Raw genomic sequence first — 22,857 nt, 5'->3', positions numbered from 1 at the left:
CATGTGATCATTCACACTTCGTGTTATTGTAATGGGTCCATTTCTCATCATACTTAATGATTAGATGCAAAAATAATTTTCTTTTATAGCGTTCAAGCATAATTTCGGACATGCAAAATCGTCTTTCAAGGTCTCTTGGTTTTAATTCGTATGGTACCCAATTTCCCGGGTTTTGGGTGAATCTTATTCCTCGCAAAGGTTTTGAAATTGCTGGTTCAGTAGCCCCCAATACGTTTGCATACTCTTGTTCAGTTCGGCAATAATCTTCATGGATTGATGCCTCCAATTCTTGGTCTTCAAACTTTTTTTGGCTAGCCTGGTCGAGCTCTGGTTTTCGTATCAAAATCAGCACATCTGAACGGCACGTTGAAACTGATGAAACTCAGAACCATTTTTAAATAATTTGGTCCGCTTTCAATTACAGTATCATCATTCTTTTTGTGCTGTTTGTTTTGTCCAGGTAAATCGATATTTACCAATATTTTCAATATTTCTCAACTTTGACGGAAAATAAAAAAACTATAAATATCTACATATATTTGCTATATTTTCAATATAAGATCTTTGATTATTCCTTTAGCTACTGCTAAAATTTCCAACTGTCCGGTAAAATTTTGAAAAAAGATATGGTTCCAAAAATGCTTGCAACAAATTTTTGGAACCATGTCTTTTTTCACGGATTTTGAGCATAATTTTTTTTTATTTTATTTATTTATTATTTTTTCAACAACTTAGCTTATTGGCCATAATCGGTTATAAATATCTACTTAATTATTTCTTTTATTTTATTTATTTTTATTTTACAAAAAATTTAAAAACAAATTTAAAAAAAAAAAAATTTGTAATCTTTTCTGGAATATTTTACAAAAAATATAAAAATAAATTAAAAAAAAAAATGTTAAATCTTTTCTGGAATAATATTAAATCATATAGGTCTTTAAAAAGAAACATAAAAAATCAAAAATATTGAAAAATATTTTATTTTTCTTCCCATAACACTGTGGGAGAATCAACAATTTAGTGGCGCAAAATAAAAATAAAAAACTTTGGTATATTTGATTTATTGTTATGTAGTTTCAATCTATAGTTGTTGCTGTACTTAAAAATATTTAATATTTATTAATAACTTCTGTGGTTTGATATTGTCAACTATTTAAATGTAAAAAAATTTTCAGAAATTTTTTTTATGAAGAATTGTTTTCAAAGTTGTTATTAAGCAGGATAGTACAAGATTTTCTTTAAGTTGTATTTTTACTTTTTTTTATGTAGACGGAATATGAGGCTTGGTAAATCAGAAAAATAAAAATATATTTTCCGCTGTTTGTGATAACTAGGGGGCGGATTTTCATGCATTTATTATTGGAAAATATGCGCCTAAAAAATGCTTCAAAAAAATCAAAATATGACCTAAAAATTTAAAAAATATGCACTTATATTTTTGTGCAGAAACATAAAATAATTAAGTATGGATTTCGAAATGTCTTAAAAATACACAACACTGTTGCCAGCAGTTAGAACTATTTAAATTATACTAGGAATTAAACAATTAAAGTTCTAAAACTATTTTTAACATAACTTTTCTTCTAAAAAACGATGGATATTTTATTAATTGTAATATCTTGGTATAAATACAAGTTTAAAGCCAAGAGCTTCTATATTGTGACTTTCCCTTTAAAATCATCAATATTTTGATCGTGCTGTAAAGTAGCATCCAACCTTAATATTTATCTCGTCAATTGGTTAATTTATACATCCCATGTAATCTAGCATAAAGACAATTGTCACTTAAGTGTCTCTATGTAATCGATAGTGTAGGGACTTCAAACTTTAATTGTGTAGTGTATTTGTCTCTAAGTTATCCAAAATCACTAGTTTACGACAGTCTCCTAGAACTGCTTGCAAATTACTGTCAGGAGCGGTTACTGTGTAGGTGAAGTTACAAAATCTTTCGATAACGAAATCTCTTATAAATCGAATGTGCAATGAAAACAAATATGAATGTTTTCGACACATTTAATGAATTTTTGATACTTAAAAAAACTAAACTTTTTTTGAAGAAAAATGTTTTGAAATGATAATTTTCAATTACTGATAGAGAAATGAAGAACTTAATGCCAGTTTCTCGATATCGAAAGAAGTTAGTCGATAAAATTTACTGCTATTTCTATAACAAATTCGACAAACATATTTTTGTCGAAACATTAACGACAAAAAATTATATTTTTATTAAAAATTGGCATAATATGCATATAAATATGCATTTTGAAGTAAAATATAACAAAATATGCATTATCAATAAAATATGCAAAAATATGCACTAACAAATCGATGCCATTTTGCAGCAAAATGTGCGATTCGGATAGATAATTAGTCTACATTGTATTTGGACGTTCGAGAAAAAACATGCATTTGCATATAAATCCGCCCCCTAGTGATAACCAATAGCCATATTCTAATAGAATTTTATTTTTTACTTTTTGAATTTTCGGAAGGTTGCCAGTTACTAATGCTATGAGGTGCAGTCTTAATTTGTTTACCAATATCAAGGCTATATTATAGACTACATATGGTGAAAAATTCAGCTGCGAAAAAGTGCGAGGTGAATTTATATAATTTTTTTAAGAAATTATTATCGTTGGGACGATGTAAAATCTCGTACTAAATTAGTTCCTTATTTTTTAAGATTGTATATAAGAAGTGCTATTGGTAAATACATTATATAAAAATGAAATTTATATAATTGTAACTACTTACAAGTTGCTAAAAACAAATGCCCATATACCAAATTTGACATAAAATTATGAGTCCTTTTAAATATGGTAGTGCTTTATTTAGATTAAAAATATAACATTTGCAAAGCGTTTTATGTCAATATTAATATATTTGTTTTACGCTGTGTTATATCCACATTGTCCAGAACTTCATCTACAAGCTATAAAAAAGGAACCGTTATCGAAAGATGTTATGCAACTTTTGTTGGATCCATTACTTCCTAGTGATTCATCAGACTCCAGTTTTTTGATGACAGCGGGTCCAAATATTTCCCGATTTTCTCCATTCCGATTTTGGTTGTTGCACAGTGTAATTGTTATTCGTTTTTAAAAATAAACTTATTAATAAAACTAAAAAAGTTTAATTTTATTTATGAATATTTCGACCTATGCCGGCAATAGGGTCTATTGAAATCTATAGATTTAAATAGTTACTTGCTATAAATAAAATTACTTATAAAATTTAAATTTTTTGAAAGATATATTAAAATAATTTCTTAGAATTTTAAATAGTATAGAATTTCTTCCGATGTAGTGTAGTTTAGCAGCCTCTCCCGCTCATTCTACTGAAGTAGCAGTACCCATTTTGCATTACTTTATTAGCTTACCCCCTTGCCTGCAATATTTCCATATAAGTGAAATTAATTTGGCCAAGCGTTTAGAAGATATGAATTTAATTCCACTAAATTAGGGTTTTCTCCCACTGTGCATAAAATTGAATTTTCCACAAATTTCAACTTTGCTAACCTATAAGTATGCACCTAAAAAGCGAACCATTTCAAACACTCATTTCATATGTTGATCAATTATCTGTCATATGCATTTTAAATTATTTGATTATCTCATTTGGTTCAAAAGTTATGATTTTTCAACGAAAACACCCAAATTATAGAAGTATAGCAAAACTTCCTACATATGACGCTTTGTTGGTACAAAATTCGAAATTTTTTAAGCAAAAAACAATTTGTTGTTTACACTATAATGTTCAATAACTAAGTGAGATAAAATAAGAAAAAAAGTGAGCGGTAGTGTATTTATGATGTTTTGTAATTGCAACTAAAAAGAACTGATCTAGAAAAACTATAAGTACTTCCCTACTCTATGGACTCCGACAAAACAGAATTGCTACATGAGAATACCGTCAGATTTTTTTTGATCACTTTTGTATGACTGTGTTATTTACAATTTTTCCCTTTCTTTAGCCACTGTACCTTAATCTGATAATCTAATTTTATTTGCAAAGCAAAAAAGAAACCTCACTGACATCATGACACACTGTTCCACATAAAAAAAAGATCACACAACATGCGAATATATAAAATAAAAGAGAAAAAAACTTAATTTCTTTGCATTACTTTTGTTTTATGGCGATAAAACCCATAATTAGTTTTAATACGGAAGCAGATTTAAAGCAAAATTATGTGGGAGATGAAAGTTGTATAAAACTAGACATTGGTAATTATATTTTGTTATTATGGTTATTTTTACCTTAAATAAGATTTGTGGGGTTTAACTAAAATTTCTCTAAGTTTTAAACTATATTTTAATTAAAATGAAGAAAGAAGGGAAACAGCTGAAAACCAATTTAATGATTATCTTCCATTTAAAATTTTGTAATACATAAAACTATTATACAACCAAAAACTAAATTAAACAAATTATTTATTTAAATTGAAACAAAATCCAAAAAAAAATAAACAGATATTTAATTTAACATGCCTGAAAACTTAAACAAAATTAATTTGAAATTTGTTACAAGAGTGCGTAAAAAATTCATTTAGATCTACGATAATGCAGTGTGACTAATAATGCTCTATTAAGTTTTATTACATAAATAAATTTAACAAAAAATTAAAATAAACCTTAAACAATTAAAATATTTTAAATATAAAATGGGTATTTTTTTAACGAAATGTTAATGTTGTCGGGATTTATTTATTTAAAGGTATTTTAATGATTTGTCCATGTGTGTTTTATTAGTGCATAAATTTACAATTAGTACCAGACAGTTATCACATATTTTAAATTTGTCAACACTTGTTTTGTATGTTTTCATTTAATCTATTAGCCGATTTGAATTTATTTCCAAAATTATTTTTCAATCTCGAAGAAATGTTCGTTGAAAGAAACAACAAGCTACACTCAAATTTATGTTTTTATGCAAAATATTTGAAATAAATACTTAAGAGATGGGGCATCACAAATATCAACGATATTTTTAAATTTTATTTAAATTATGGAGAGATGTTATCATGAATTTTTCAGTTGATCAAAATCATTTAATTTATTTATGTTTTTGGGTTTTTTTTAAACTTACACCACCATAATTAGGAGGGTACTATGCGTTCGTGCTGGTGTTTGTAATATCCAAAAGTATCAATTTAACACCCATCTTAATGTAAAATGTTAAAGCCGATCGACACACAATCGCTTTATAAGTCAGTTTAACAACGTCGATCCGGCTGTCCATGTAAATTTTTGTGTGCAATTTTGAAGATAATTTCATAAAATTTAGTACATCTATTACTTTCGATCTAGGGACAAAGCCTATTGAAAAAATTCGGTCCATTATTTTACCTAGCCCCCATACAAATGTTCTCCCTAAATAGGACTTATGGATCATAAATGCTTGATTTCCACAAATAAGTTTTATATACAAATAAATCACACATACAAATTTGGCGCGGATCGATTCATAACACAGTGCAACAGTGAAAAAAACACACGATCATGACTATATAGGTTCGACTCTACTACCAAAGGGTAGTAAAACCCTATACTCAGTTTGTCCATTTTGGTGACCGATATTTTTTTATGAGCCCCCAAAGTTCCTGAAAATCAGTTGCGCCTCTAAAAAAGGTGTCATCAGTTTATGGTTAACAGCTAATTCAGATTTTGTGATACGGCTTAACTTTATATGGCAATAATATAGCTAAGATTCCGCCAAATAAATTTTGTTACATTTTTTTTTCAAAAAATAGCTTTTTCGTGCACTTTTGTTTAAAAAATATAGGAAGAAAAATTTTTGTTTTTACTTTTTGTTGGAATAACTTCCAGGGTCTCCTAATTTTTCACTAACAATATTTGGCAAAGTTGTAGCTACGGTAAAGTTGAACAACTCTTGAGAACAAATCAATGCATTCTGAACGTATCTAGTTACTCTAAATAGCACATAAAGATCACTTTGTACCTTAACAATTTTCGTTTTTACTATTTTTTTACGCTAAAACAAAGATTTTTTGTTAAAATAGAATGATCAAGTCCACACTTATATGTTGTGCTGTATTATTTACTCGGCTGAGGTGTTCGGAATGGGGATCAGTGAGTGGACCCTCAATGTCACACATTTAAAAAAAAAACGCCAAAAAGCCATTTATGATCCGAATGAGCTGAAATTTAAAATGTAGATAGTCCTTGAGAAGGTCTTTGCTTTTTATATACGACGTATATTTGCGATAAAATTCTAAAGAAAATAAAATAAACCTGATAACAATTATTTCGTCCCTATAACAAGTTACTCGCATCCAAATTTGAAGCTTATTTTTATATATTTCAACTTTGCATGCATGTGTTTTTTAAGTTTTTTCCCAAAAAAAGTCCCCATATTTTTTCTTTTATAAAAAACTAATTTTCTTCGTGGATATATAAATTTTTTTATGATCTGGAAAGAGAACTTAATGCAAAAACGTATAAAGTAAAATTTGACTAACTTAACCGGACATTGTACCCCCCAGCCCTATCCAAACTTGGCCAATTTTGAAACAAAATTATAGGTTTGAGTAAAAAATTCTAAAAACGTAAAGCGCCGATCCTCAAAAGCTCGTCATTTTTGTATTGCCCTATATATTGTTTATATACATACAAAACGTATTTACTATCATACTGTAAATAACGTCAAAGTGGGCTATTTTCTTAAAAAAACTCAGTTTTTGGAACACATTTTCCCCGTTTTAGGAATTTCGGTGTTTGAAAACAAAGAATGGCAACATTAGTGATGCCATTGACTTAAGAACATTTAGATCTATATTACTTCCAATTTTTTCTATATTACTACACCCTTCGGAAATTGACCTCTTTTTTTTATCAAATTTTCAAAATTTTGCCACATGTTCTAAAATCTCAAAGCTGGTATCAGAAAACGGTAAGCAGCTTTGGAAAACTTGATGTGTTCCCTAGTTATCACCAAAGTATTTTCCCAGCCCCGAAGGAAATTGTAAAAAATACCATTTTTGGATTTTTCGCTGCAATTTTTGACATTTCCCTTTGACATTTTGACAAGTTTTTTTTACATTTTGTTATTTAGAATAACATATTTAAAAAACGATGAAGATTTTATTACATATTTATTGAGTTTCTAAAACTAAAATTTGTATCAACTTTTTTATTAGGTTTGGAAATATTAGGACCAATTTGATCCACATTTATTCCGAACTATTTTTTTTTGTTTAGATAAGTTAATTTTTGGTCTTACAAAAAAAACTTCAAGTAAAAATATGCCACTTTTAAAACTCAGTCCTTTGAGTGAGCATTGGCAGATAAACGCCCTGAGTATGCTGCCGTACATGACACCGTGATAATACATCATGACAACGTTAGTCCCCATGTTCCATAACTGTTGAAAACGATTTAGATAGAAGTGGTTGGGAAGTTTTGACTCACCCGCCTGGCCCGATGCAAAACGCTCTCGCTGTTATACTCTTCACTTCAAAACAGAGTGTCCGAAATTGGCTTGATTCGTTCTTGGCCTCAAAAGATGAGTAGTTCTTTTGGCGCGGAATCCATATGTTGCCAGAAAGATCGGAAAATGTCGTAGCTAACAATGGAATACATTAATATTGTGCAAATGTTTCAGGTTAAAAGATACAAATTTAAAAAAAAAAAAGTAAGAAAGTATGGTCGGTCAAGCCCGACCATATAATACCCTACACTAAGTAAAAGAGCAAAAACATTTTTCTTTTAAAATTTCAATAATTTATATTTCTGAGTGATTTTCTGAAGTGGGCCTTATATGGGGACTATGACCAATTATGGACCGATCACCATGAAATTAGGTCGTGTGATTTATGTCTATATGAATGTTATTTATGTTGAATTTTGTGTATATACCAACATTTTTAAGCGATTTATGCACGTTAAAGTGATTTTCGGAAGCCGGTCTATATGGGAGCTATGACTAATTATGGACTGATCGTTACAAAATTTGGTGACATGAATTCTGTATATATAAAACTTATTTGGAGGGCAATTTGTGGAGATACATTTATAAATTAAACATTTATGACCGATAAAGTCCAATTTCGGAAGGACATTTGTATGGGGGCTAGGTGAAATAATGGACCGATTTCGGCCTGTTTCAATAGAGGTCCTTGGGCCGGAAAAATTATATGTACTAAATTTTATCGAAATATCTTCAAAATTGCGACCTGTACTCTGCGCACAAGGTTTACATGGACAGCGAGCCAGCCAGCCAACCAGACGGACGGACGGGCATCTTTTAATCGACTCAGAAAGTGATTCTAAGTCGATCGGTATACTTCAAGGTGGGTGACTAATATTTTTGGGTTTTACAAACATCTGCACAAACGCATAATACCCTCCCCACTATGGTGGTGTAGGGTATAAAAAACGCATTTTTAAGTATAAATATTTCACCCGATCTAAATATTTTTGTTCATTTAATCAGTGTAGAGTATTACCTGGTCAGTGTTGACCGCATATACTTTCTTACTAGTTTTTAATTTAATAGCTGCAATAAATTTTGTAAAAACATGTAGAAAAAACACACAATCAATTATGGGTTTGGAAATATTCAACGAGTTGCCTGAATTATGTCACAATCAAATTATGTCACTAGTTTGGGAGTTACAAGATCATGAACGAGCTTCTGGTTTTTTAAGTAAATAATTTTGGAAACACTCTCTGACATATAAGAGAAATAGTTCTTTATTTATTTCCAACAAGTTTCTCAGTTCTTCATTTCAGATTCTAAAATTTATTTAACAACCAGCATCCGCTGAAAATTTAACTTCAGCGTAATAAACATTAAACACATTGTTAATAAAAAAAATGTGTCATAAAATATTAATAACACCTTTACGTATAACATGTCATGTTCTGCAGGATAATTATCTCATAAACTACATAAAAACAAACATATAATTAAATTCTATTCTAGAACAACCGCCATAATTTGTATACAATTTCATTCTAAACACTCAAATTAATGTATGTATTCGTAATCGTAAATAAATTTACCTCAACAAGTGTTAGACAAAAGAACACACAGTTTAACATTTTAATGTTGAATGTATTTGATTTAATTAGAAAATCATGACCCGGAAGATCTTTAACATGAGTGTAAAAAGCTAAAAACTGTAGCAAATATAAATGGGGAAAAAAACATATAAATCAATTTTGTACACAAATGTTTCAAGGCAGCAGAAAACTAAGACATGAAATGAAAAAAAAACTGTTAAAATACAAATCATTCAAAAAGCCATACATACTGTCAGTACCTTAAATAAGACTGACTGACTTTGTGTCAGTCATAAAATTAAATGGTTTTGGTATTTATTTTTATTTTGCTGCCAGTACTTACCGACAAATACTTGGTAGGCATTGACAATGATCGTTAACTTGTTGAGAGAAAAAAAATCACCATCCAACTAAATGTTGTAAACAAGAGCTAGATTTTACTTTTTCCATTTAGTACCATTTGTAAGATATACTTATTTTTTATTTTTATATTGTTGTAATTGTTTTTGTTAACTTCTTTTGTATGGGAATTTACGATTCTGTTTTTTTTATGATGTTAACATTTGCTATTTTCCTTTAGTTAATAGTCCCAGTAGTTGTTGCTATTATTATTTTTTAGTTGTTTAGCCGTTTCGGTTGTTAATTGTATTTTAAAATTAATAAAACTAAATATAAAAAAAACTGGAGCTTTAAAACTAAAACCGACTAGTTAAGGAAATTAAATGAGCGGTAATAAAATCTATTTTATAGATTCTAGAGTGTGGCATGAAATAAATGATACAAAAATCAGAAGACTTTGGAAAGTCGAAAATTAAAAGAAAAAAATTCATAGGAGATGTAACAGGTGCAGAACTATGAATGCAGTGACCATATTTTTGAAATAAATAAGCATAACAGAGAATAAATTGAAGATGGATAATAATTACAGCTGAACAAACTCAAACTCCTATATTTAGCGCTTGCTACAGTCGCGGATCCAGGTCAACCATTTGGTGGTGTGGGTGGAAAATTAAAATTTGTTGTACATTTTTCCTTTTTTTATATGAAAAGTTTTCGGTTTTGGTATTTCACCCCCTCTGGATTCGCGCCTGGCTTACTTTGAGTATAAAAGTGTTAATGTCGAACAAATTAGAATGCTATAGTCACAAACAATGCAAAATAACTTAACACCAATTTTCATAAGTTTACAGGAGATGCAAAAAACAATATGACTTAAAAATGCAGGATTTTTTTTTAAATTTTTAGCTTTTATTTTGAAACAGCTGTACAATACAATTTTTTTTAATGTATTTGCCATTGCTTACTATAAAATTTTCCTATCTTTCTGGCAACATATCGATTCCGAGCCAAAAGAACTGCTAAGCCTTTGAGGGCAAGAAGGAATCAAGCCAATTTCGGATACTCTGTTCTGAAGTAAAGCGTATACCATAGAGAGCGTTCTACATCGATTGAAATGAATAGTCGTCGAAAGGGGTAAAATCTTGACTATAAGGAGAGTGAGGAAAAACTTACCAACCACTTCTTTCTAAATAGTTTTTGACAGGTATTGCAATATGTGGCCTAGCGTTGTCATGATAGCATATTACGGTTGCATGTCTGTCCGCATATTCTGGACGTTTTTCGGACAATGTTCGCTTCAAACGAAGAAGTTGCATTCTTAGTAGATCGGACCCTTTTGTTCCCACCAAATACAAAGCATTATCTCAGCGCCTTGGATATTTGGCTTTGGTATCGATTCGGTTGGTTAGATCTGTTACATTTGGGGTTATCGTTATGGACCCATTTTTCATCGCAAATAATGATTCGGAGAAAAAATGATTTTATTTTTCATAGCGTTCAAGCATCATTTCAGACATACAAAATCATCTTTCAATGTCTCTCAGCTTCAATTCGTTTGGTAAACAATTTCCAAGCTTTTGAAGGAATCCTGCTACATGCAAAAGTTTTGAAATTGATGCTTGAGTAGCAGCTCCCAATGATTTGCAAGCTCTTGTTGTGTTTGACAACAATTTTCAATGCCTCCAATTCTTGGTCTTCAAAATTTTTTTAATACATTTTTAACATTTTTACCCACCCTACTCCAGTTTTTTGATGACCGCGGTTTCAAATATTTTCCGATTTTCTCTATTTTTAATTTATAGGACTAACAAGAAATGTGTATATAACATAAAGGTGCTTTCATTCTTTTTAAGTTATCTAAAAAAATTTCTAAGAAGATGTATAAAGAATATATAGCTACGAGATGTTATATGTAGTACTCAACGAGAAGATTCTATATATATGTAATTTTTTTTAAATCGGAACACAAACGAAGAAATATTATTATTTTTAAAATTGAACATACCCGAGGTCTCCTAGCAAAAGAGGTCTTGAGCTCCAAATCTTCTCGTAAAAAACCGGAAGCTCGATTTTGATTTTAGAACCATGGTTTCTTCTGAAAAAGTTCATAGAATTTTCCGTAGATTACGAATTTGCTATACGCTTTACCACGTTTTTTGGGCCCGAACAAATTGACCCACCCTAATATACAATCATTCAAACCGTAGAGACTTGAGTTATTCATAGAGGTTTTACATTTTGGTCCTTCGAGCCGGATTAATAAAATAATATAGCGCAAGGCAGACCTATCAATTTATTTCTTAATGGTACATGATATCAATGAAGACAACAAAAACGTAAATGAAACGTCGGCACTGCAATCAAACAACTTGCTGTTTTCAGAAACCAAAATAACGTATCAACAATATAAATTTGCATGAAAAAATAAAAGTTTAAATTTTGCGTTCTTTAATTATTTTTTAGCAAGAGACCAATAATTTTCCACTGGCCGAATTTCTGGTGTTGGGTGAATTTGTCTTCCGGGATATAAAATTGTTATTATTGTTTGAATGCCACTCAAGAGCCTTTTTTCCATAGTTTCATGATGCCAAATCGGGCCAGAAATATGAAGATACTCAGTGCTGTATTAAGAAAAGTAAAATTTATTTTTCTAGACACTCCGTCATATATATTTCTGTGTTTTTCGTACCTGATGTCAAAACTGATTTGCTTCTTTTGCCACAACTCCAAAAGGCTTGCCACACAGGCAACGCTTTGAGGAATTTTGTTTGTTTTTTGTCTGGTATGATTCTTGAACATTACATCGTCCATCAGGCACATACAAATCTTGACCCGGAAGTCTGCCATTACATACATTTCATCATCCATTAAACAGCAGGTGTCCTTTATATAAAATTTTACCTAAATTTGTTCGCTCCTTGTTTTGCTTATAAGTTCTTTACGAATTGAGATCTGGAACTTTTTGAACTTTATACGACTTTAACCCAGCATTAACTTTGGCTCTGCATACAAAATAATCATAGCATTTAAGTTTACGAGCTGCTTTTCTGATTGAAGTGTTCGGTGCTCTTCGAAAGAGTTGTTCGACTTCTTTTGCCTTGCCAATATCCTTTTTTCTTCCTGATCCAGGTTTTCTTTCAATGTTCAAGTCTTCCTTATACTGTTTATTGGTTTTTGAAACAGTGCACGGTGGTCAATTCCGGCCAAAAATCCATAACTTCTGTATTTCTTCGTCAAAATGTTTGAAATTTGGTATTTGTATTAAGAATAACATAACCAACCGATGGATGCATATTTCGATGTTCAAGTACAGGGTTTGGTCAAAAATGCATGGACGTTCTAAAAGTATCAAAAAATACCATGTAAGCGGCTGAAATTTATTCCAAAAATAAAGAATAAAATATGTGATCGAAAAAAATTTATCATTCAATTTTCAGATTACATATACAGGGTTTGTCCAAACAATCACGGACATTTTAAAAGCGAAAAAATTAGGTTATTCATGTAAATGCCTGAAATTTAGTCCAAAAATGAAGAATAGCATAAGTGATTGAAAAAAATGGTATTACAAATTTCGGAATACATATACAGGTTTTGGCCAAACAAACGTGGACGTTTTGAAATTATCGAAAAAGTTAGGTTATTCATGTAAAATTTTAAATTTGGTGTACATTTAAGAAAAACACACTTGAGCCATCGCTATATTATAAATTGCATATAGGAGCTGGCCAAATAAACATTGACGTTATAAAAGTATCGAAAAAAAGTATGTAATTTTTGTAAATGTCTTCAATTAGGATTATAATTAAAAATAACCTAAATGAACCGTTGAAAAAATTCCGACATACAAATACAAGGTTTGGCCAATTCAGCATAGACGTAAATAACTCTCAAACTTACATAATTTTTGAAATTGACCAAAAAAATACAAAAAAATATGTAAAATATGTAGGCACTGAAATCGTTCTGGTTATTAGAATGGCAGATAATTGCAGCTGAAATTTATAGTACTCACTCTTAATATTTTACGTTATAAGATGTTATTTACACTTAAACTGTAATAGTCCCTTTTAATTTTTTCTGGCCTTTCAAACATTTTTTAAATTTAGTTTCTATGAATTACAACTAGTTCCAAATCACTTCACTTTTATATAAAAAGATCACGCAAAAACTCCTTAATAACTACATAGAATGGCTAACTGCTAACTGTTTTATAAAAACATGTGCTAATTTGCAAAAAAAAATTAAAGAAAAAAGCACAGGCTACTTCAATTCAAAAGTAAAAAATCAAATTTTTCTAATATTAAAATGACAAGAAAAATCCTTTGACTTTACAGCTCTATAAATAACCATATAGTTACTTTATAGCCAAAATAATTATGATACTGTATATTCTGAAGTGTTAAGAAAAATTTACCATCATAATTTTATAAAAATTAAAAAAACAAAAAAAAACATTTTTGGCCGGAATTTACCACCGTGCAGTGTGACGATAAATATTGAGATCTTTTGCTATTTCTTTGAAAAGTTTTGAATACTTTTTCACGTACTTTTTTTGGTGACCATTTTGACCGAAATAACAGTTGAAAATTAATTATTTAGAAAATATAAAATCTGACATATTATTAAAAGCTAACGTGTGGTTAAGTTTTTTTTTTAATTCAGTCTTTATCTATTTGTTAAAATTACTCGTTCATTTCCCGGTTTTACTGAGATTTTTTTTATTAAATCATATTTTAATGTCTGGTAGTTGTGAAATGGACCAGTATTATGCATGAATCGGAAATAAAAGGAGATGTTAGTGATTTCTGAGTATTAAACAAAAGTTTGTTTCAAATATTCTTTCCCACCTTGTAAATCAACATTGTTATGATAATAAAATCTAGTTCGGAAAATTTGTAAAGAGAATTTAGCTCGTAAATAAAATAATGTTAAAATTTTATGGAAAATGTCATTAAAATTATACGGTAGAGTTACATATTCTATTTAAAGTACTTTTAAAATTTATATTTCCTTTTCAAATAAACTGTTAGTATTTTATGCAATAAAATGCTAACCAACAATGAAGTGTTTATTAGTTTTGTAACAAAGTGCGTAAAAGTTGTTAAAAAAATAGTTTCCAGTTTGAAATTCGACTTCATTTAGAGCACTATTTTTCTAACTTGTAAATATTTAATTGGCCTTGATTTATATCCTTCACCTAAATGTTAGTTAAAATTTACCTTTAAAAAATAAATTTTGTTTAATTTTTTAAAATCTCTCTGTAAGTTCATAAATAATACGATTATTTTCTTTATCAGTAATTCAAAATATATTTGCTTACTCTTTCTCAATCTGCTGATTTTATTTATAATTTTATCTGTGATTTCTATTAAGATCTCGTAACAAGTTTATTGACAATTAAAACGCAAACAGTTACATTTTTATCCCCTGGGGATAGATATAAAGTGGAAAAACAATAAAACTTTAACATTGACACTCACTGTGCATTTAATGTCTTTACTAATGTTTCATTGAAATAGTTAACAAAGTTTCAGCAATTGTAACAAAATACTTAAGATAAGATAATTTATTTATTTATTTAAGGTTGTCTGCAGAAAGATCTTATCTGTGGCAAAGAGTTAAATCCGTTTGAATATAAATTAAAAATAATAGAATCATGTGAAGTGCATATATGCAGAAAATGGTGGCCCTTATGGATAGTACAAATAGTTTTTGTATTTCATTTAAAAGAAAATTGAAAAAAATATTAAAAATTTAAATTTAATTTAATTTATGAAAAATTTCACATTTTCCAAATTTTTTTTTAACGAATATAACTTTTGATGAAATGAATGTTATTCACTGATAACAATTTTTTCGACCAGAAATAAAAGTTATTTTCAAAACTCACCAACTTGTGAAAAATAGTTATTCAGATCATTTTTTTCTGAGGTTATTGTGTAATTCGATTCGAAAGAAAACATATTTAAACTTTCATGTACAAAGCATACAAATTCGAATGATTATTTCAATTCGAATTGAATTACAAAATAGTTCCCTGGTTTTCATGGCTTTATGAAGTCCAAGTATAAATATGGGGATTTCATGTCAAATGAACCAACTTTTGAAATCGATGACTTCCGATCGGGATGAAATTTGCACCAAGGTTAGTTCTATTCAGTGTTGCCAGGAGCTGGCGAAAAAAGAAGCTATATTGGCTTCAAAAAAAGGCCAGAAAAAGCTAAACCGCTTTAGAAAAAAAGCTAAAATATTATAAATTAAGAATTTTGGTTTATATTTATTTTTAAATAAAAAATTAGAAAATATGTTCATAAAATTCATCAGCTTTACTTAAAGGAAGTACTAAAAAGTTAAATACTACTGCGTAATTTTATTAGCACTTTAATTTTTCACTATCAATATGACATAATATATTTTTTTTTGGTTTTACTACTTTATTATCAACGGGAAAAAAATTGATTTTGCGTAGAGTTTTCATATGGTAATCTTTGTCGCAATTGCTCAATTAGTTTAATTTGTCGTATTATTTTTGTCATAATCTTCACTAATTAAAACGTTCTTTATTTTATCTCTCATTCATCAAACTAGTATGAAAAATGTGTCAAAAACATTAAACAATTTTCAATTGGCGACGATATGGATCAAATTCCTTGAATTTTAAATCCGAAAACAGCAAATGATTTATTTACTTTTTGTACTTTGTGCAATACTGGTTTTAAAAAAAGATGGTACGCCAAATTATAATCAGTGTATTAATTACTTAAAAGTTTGGCTTTTTAGAATTGCTGGTTTGACGAAATTAAAACAAAATGGGTTTTAACTCGAAGCATAGATCCACAAGACGTTTAACGGCTATTGATCGCCATCGAGTATCACAAGCCTTCAAGAGTTTGTGGGGCTCTTGTCCATTATATAATGATGAATATAATGTGTAATAACAATTTTGTCTTGAAAGAGAATTTGCTAGACATTTAAGTTTTCAGATATAAAATACTCTATTTCATTTTGAACCACTTGATATTGGCAATTGTTATTTGTTCTTTTAATACTGCACAATTCTTGAGTATGTTGAAAAGCTAAATGAAAATCAGTAATGAATTAAAATTAAAATGGTTCACAAATATAAATTTAGCCTTTTTATTTACTCTTTAGTCTCGAAATTTTTAGCCTTTTTTAATTTCAAAAAAGGCTATTTTGAAATTAAGAAAAGGCTAGAAAAAAGCCACGAAACTAAAACCAAAATTTCGAGGCTAAAGAGTAAATAAAAAGGCTAAATTTAGCCTCAAAAAGGCTAAACTGGCAACACTGGTTCTATTGGATTGACACAATTTTTCAACAAGATCAGTCGAGAACTCTCTGAGTTAGAGGGGGACGAAATTTGAAATTTTGGCCAAATAGGTTTTTTTTCTAATCCATGTAACTTATTATCTATTGTTCTTAGCAAAAGTGTAAATATTTCTTCAATCTCTCGAAAAAAATAAAAAATTTTTTTTCGGAAATCAAAAACTTTTTTGACTTTTTTTTCAAAATGGGTCCCTTTTTCTTTTCTTTTCTCAAAAGAAAGGTTAGATATTTTCCTCGCTTAATGGGATGCGAGTTAGATATCTATCAAAATAAATGTTGTGTAACTCAAAATATAAAATTTTGTACTTGTTTTGCAAAATCAAAAACATTGTTAAATTTATTATTTAATAATCTATTAAATAATAAAGTTAATTATACTGTTTTTTATGGAAATATAAAATTGATTACTTTGCCTTATTTCGATACAATAAAAATATTATAACTTAATCAACTGATTGAAAAATATAAATTAACCTTTTATGTTTGAAATTAAACTGCTGAATTTATTACAAATCTGAAAAATATTCTATTAAAATAAATTATGGAAATAAATAATGCAGTAAAAAATAATTGATAAATTTTCAAAAAATACTTGACATTTATTTAGACACACAAAAATAAATAAACAAAATAAAAAACATCCTCTGATATTTTAACAAAAAAAAAAAAAAGAATACCAAAGACAGCATGAGACTGACAATGACGCTGAAAGACCAAGACCATGACAGAGACATAAACTAAAGAATTTTACAAAAAAAAAAAACTCTGAAAAAAAAACTGTTGAAATTACAAGATCATTGAAAACATTAAATGCCAAATAAATAATTGTGATTATGCCTTGATATTAATGGTCAATTATCCATACGTAGCAGATGAAGATGCTGGCAATGATGGTTGGCGGTTTTAGTTGGCTGCCTTCTGAGAATGGCTAAATTCAGGTTTTGTTTTTTTTTAGATTTTTTTTTTTATGTATTTCTATTAATAAAGTTCTATGATTTCTACTTAATATTTATTTTTATTACAATATAAAAAAATAAAATTATAAAAAATAAATATATATATTTTTATGACCATAATTAAAATGGTACTTGAAGCAAACACTACTAGATTTAAATTTGAAATCCAATTTTTTTATTAAAATATAAATAACTATTTATAATGACAATTATTATTTTAATTGTGGTAATTACAGCTGTTTTGTGGTTCTCATAAAGATTTAAGATTAAGCGAAAAAATTGGAAAATTATTTATGTTTCTTAAATCAATAAGAATGATTAATAAATATTCACTATTTGAATTTTTCTTTTAAGCAAAGAATTATTTAATAGTCATCTGACAAATATTTGGTTTTATTTCATAAATTGTTTTAGTTTTTGTCAAAAAATATATGGGTTTCGCTTCGCCACCCCGTAATTAAATCGTAATTAAATAAGCAATTGTTTAAAATATTCAGAAATCATATTGACGTATCTCACTCAGTCATGACCATGCTTAAAAAGTACCACTAGAATAAATAAAAAGTACTGTTAAGGCTCCCTTTGGGAATTTGCCTCTCATTCAGGATAACACTTTCACTAATTCTCTTAAATCCATACATATGTGCTTAATATGTAATGTTTCCAGGTCCGTTATTATAAGGTAATCAAAAAGTACTATTAGTAGGAAAAAGCACCTGTTAGTCCCCTTTTTTGTGGATTCCTACACATTGAGAATCATATGTGACTAATTTCCTGATTATAGGTGCAATATTATAAAAAGAGAAAAGTACAATTAGTTCTTCCTTTTTGGTATCTAAATCGTGTTTGATTTTGACTTTATTCAGAAGGATATCAGCTAACTTTTATGACGAAAAGCTTATTTATTTAAAATATCAGAAGAAAAAGTACAAATTTTCCTCTACCTCCTTTAAAACCCGCAGAGTGGGGTCAATCGAAAAAAGTGTTAATAAATCTGGATCTTCTAAACTACTGGTCCGATTGCCAAATGATGTATGAACGAATCGTAGAAGATAGACTTTAAGAAACTTAAAGCTTGAGCTTTTAATTTGTACAGATTTCATTGAATGAAGCTTTGGTACAAATCAAGGGAAACCGTATACTCCTGTTTATTTTATTAAATAACTTCAGTTTTTATTTTTAAACTTTCGTTTTTATACCCTTCACATTCGTGAGAAGGGTTATATAAGTTTGTCATTTCGTTTGTAATTTCCACAATATAATTTTCCGACCCTATATAGTATATATACGCGATTCATACATCAATATCTCCGGAATTTTTCTGGCTCGGTTTCTATTTAAAATCGAGAAAATCGGTCCACAAATGGCTGAGATATAAGGAAAGAACCATTTTTGACCTGTTTCTGTATTACTAAGTTATTAATTTAGGCAATATGTATATCTAATGATAGATATTTCAAAGTCCATTGCAACGACGTATATAAGACCATAGTAAGTTGGACCTATAATGGGTCAAAATCGGAAAAAATATTTTTTAACCCGAATTTTTAATTTCACCAAAAGTTTATTTTTCGTTAAATATAAAAAAAAATTGAAAGAACAAAAAAAATTTTTTTTAAAAATTAAAAAACAATTCAATAATTTTATTTTTTCAAAAAATTTAAAAAACAACTTTGGAAAAAAAATAAATTTTGTTTACCTAAAAATATTTAAAATTTTTATTTTGAAGTATAATTTAGTGAAGGGTATATAAGATTCGGCACAGCCGAATATAGGTCTCTTACTTGTTTATCTTTATTTTGTTTTTCTCAAATACTTTAGGTGCTGGTTATTCAAATATTTTTTTAAAAATATCTTCTTATTTATAATAAATTCTAAAATAATAAGCAAAACTTTTTTGCAATATCTCAATCCACATAGTAGTGAAAAATAATCAACTTCAAAATTTTTAATTGAGTTTGAAAAATGGCAAAATTTTTACAGAAATGGAGCTTAATTTTTATATACAGGCAAATATCGGTATAGCGAACGATATGTTGTCAGGTCAATTGGTAAAATTGAAAAATTCGTTATATCGAGATGTTTTTTTTTTAATTTTGGACTACTTTTTCTATATTGGAATTTAACTAATCCCTATGTTGGATGAGCAGTGTGACATTAGGAGGCATGAATATCGTCCAAATTTGTATATCTTTAGTAGTTTTTACTAATTGTTCTTCTGGAGGGTGGCTTGGTGCATTATCCACGATTAATAAAGTCTTCATTGTAAGGGATTTCGATTCTGAAAATGATTCAACCTGTAGAAAATTAAACTCAGGGACAAACATTTCAAAAAAAACAGATTTTGAAGATTCCAGATTCCACTTAATTTGTGTGAAGATAATTTACAGGAAACACTTAGTCAAATAAATAAAATGTTTGTTTTTATTTTCTTCAAAATACATGTTGAGAATTTTGTTATTTCATATTTCATTCATTCATCTAAATGTTTAACTTTTTCTTTCAACGAAATTCTTCAACGGTTTTCCATATTTAATTCAAGTGAACACGTGTACAATTATAACCTGCTTCACAAAATTGAATGAAAGATTTCGTTCGCATTCTAAGTTGATTTTGGATTCCTTAACTACATGTTTACGTGATCGAATCAGTTTTCTTTCGCTTCGAATGCGAACGAAATCTTTCATTCGATATTGTAAAACAAGCAATTAAAACCACAATAGAAGAAATGACAGCATTTCTTATTTCTTATAACGACTTATTTTCTTATTTTTACATTATTTCCTACTTTTGTTTTTTATACTTTCTGTTCGTTATATTGAGCGTACAAATTTCGAAATGTTCTATATAGCGAAGGTTGTCAATGTTAAAAATGTGGTCGTTTGTTTGATTTTGTTTGTTTTTTCTCAACATTCGTTATATCGAGCATACAATTTTTGAAACGTTCGTTATGTAAGGTAGTCAATGTAAAGAATTTGACCGTGCTTTAAATCGGATTTTCGTTAAAGTGAGATTCGTTATACCGGGATTTGCCTGTATTACAAAACCATAGTGGGGAGGGTATATTGGGTTAGTGATGAAGTTTGTAACGTACACAAATATTGTCACAATACCTACCTTAAAGTATATCAATCTGCTCAAGATCACTTTCTGAGTCGATTAAGCGATGTCCGTCCGTCTGTCTGTCCGTCCATATAAACCTTTTAAGCAAATTACAGGTCGCAATTTTAAAGATAATTCGATAAAATTTGGTACAAGCTTTTGTATTGCCCCAAGAACAAGGGACACCTAATGTGTCAACCATTCGAAGACTGGTCAATAAATTGTATGAAACTTCAAATTTCACGAAGCACTATGCATCGAATTTTGACAAAAGTCCACCACCTTCATGCTAACAAACTGCAACTTACTCAGGACCTCAAACCAGAGCATGGGAAGCGCCGGCAATTAGTTCAGTGGGTAATGGAGCAAAGTGAAGTCAATGTTAATTTTACTAAAATGCGCATTTCCATCTGAATGGCTTCGTGAATACATACAATTTTCGTATTTGGTGCTCAGAAAATCCTTAGGCAATCCATGAGAAAGAAGTTAACCCACAACGAGCAACTGTCTACTGTGTATTGTGATGGTCATGCGACATGATTGGGCATCATTTTTTTTGAAGATGATAACGAAATTGCAGTGACTGTGAACGGCATTCGTTACAGAAACATTATAATGGCCTCATCTGGACGACGTAGACGGTGCCACCTTCCATCCCGCGTATGCAATAATTGATTTATTGCAGTAACGATTTCCAGAACAAATTATCTCAAGAAATTCTGTGTCAACTAGCCACCAACATCATGCGATTTAGCGCCGTGCTATATTTTTCTTTTGGGTTTTGTGAAATCTCAAGTTTATGAGAATAAACCAGAAACAATTCTTGATCTCAAATCCGAGATTTAACGCGTCATAGGTGAGATACACAAGCAATTGGCCGGGAAAATAAATTAAAATTTATTTTACACCTTTTGCTTTTTTATATTCAAATTATTCGGTTACGCCTCTAGATCCGCGCCTGACCGTACTTCTGGTATTGCTCGAAAATAATGAATTTGTTAACAAAAGTCCAAGTTCGGATTTGGCTCAATCTACTACAGCTTCAGACTCGAGTACCAAATAACTCCCTCTTAGGTTCGAATTTAAAAAATACCTAACAACTGTCTTAATTTTTTTTAAGTAGATAAAGATGCATTTTAAATGTTTTTTGAAGCTGTACTAAATTTCAAAAAATTCATTCTTGATTGATCTAGATATTTGAGTATGTAGGAACCTACAGTCCAAATTTAGGCATGTGTGCTGGCCGATGATGAATCATTTACGTACTCAGTAACGTTTATGTATAGATAATTCTACATTTCTATATACATTAACGTATTTGGAGCAATTGATGACTCTAAAATCATGTAACTGGTTTTATTTGCCAATGGCAATTGTTAAATTTTTCCACACAACTCTATTTTAAATCACATGTTGTAAATAAATACTTACGTCTTTTCCATTTAATCGCTTTTTAAGATTGATGTGTTTTTTAATTTAATTTTTTTTCAATACTAGTTTCTCATTATTTACTTGGTTTGGTCTTGTCAATAAATGTTTCTACTATTTATTTTTTTTTGTTATTTTGTACGAGTATTTAACCAAAACTGTAGCAAAAATCTATCTATATGTACAACTAATGTTAAGGTTTTTGTTCATTACAGTTTAACAAAGATCATGGTCGTGACTTTGTAACTTGTTGTTTTGGCTCTGACTGCTGTTGCTCTAGCTGCTGCATTTACAATCTATGAGCGGGAGTTTTTGAGCAAACAAACAGTTTTTAATTGCCCACAACACTAAGGGAACCATACGAGTGTCTATTGCTTTAATTACTTTAGTTGCAAACAAATAAAATTAAAGTATGGTCAACATAAATGCAGTTGGGTTACATTTTGTAACGATTTGTTATAATTCAAAATAGAATGAAAAACTCGTGCCATTTAGCTGTCAATCGCAAACCACTCAATAGTCATAAATTAAAGTGTATTAATTGTTGCAATACTAAACAAAATCAGAAAAGTTCACAAGCGTATAATTTAAAGTCAAGTTAGTTCAAATTGAAAACAACACTGCAACTAACTGGCAGTTATTGGAAGAAGCAATTGCTT

General features: G+C 29.2%; 1 protein-coding gene across 1 annotated transcript in view; it reads left to right on the top strand.

Moving 5' to 3' along the window:
- Window positions 1-22,857, top strand: part of LOC135958415 (uncharacterized) — a 40,421-nt gene that overhangs the window by 9,458 nt on the left and 8,106 nt on the right. The window contains exon 2 of the mRNA XM_065509320.1: window positions 21,721-21,822. Coding sequence (XP_065365392.1) covers window positions 21,721-21,822 — 102 coding nt within the window. The remainder of the gene's footprint in view (window positions 1-21,720; window positions 21,823-22,857) is intronic.

This window comes from Calliphora vicina, chromosome 4 (assembly GCF_958450345.1).
Source record: "Calliphora vicina chromosome 4, idCalVici1.1, whole genome shotgun sequence".
NCBI lineage: Eukaryota > Metazoa > Arthropoda > Insecta > Diptera > Calliphoridae > Calliphora > Calliphora vicina.
This window is presented reverse-complemented; position numbering and strand designations above follow the sequence as displayed.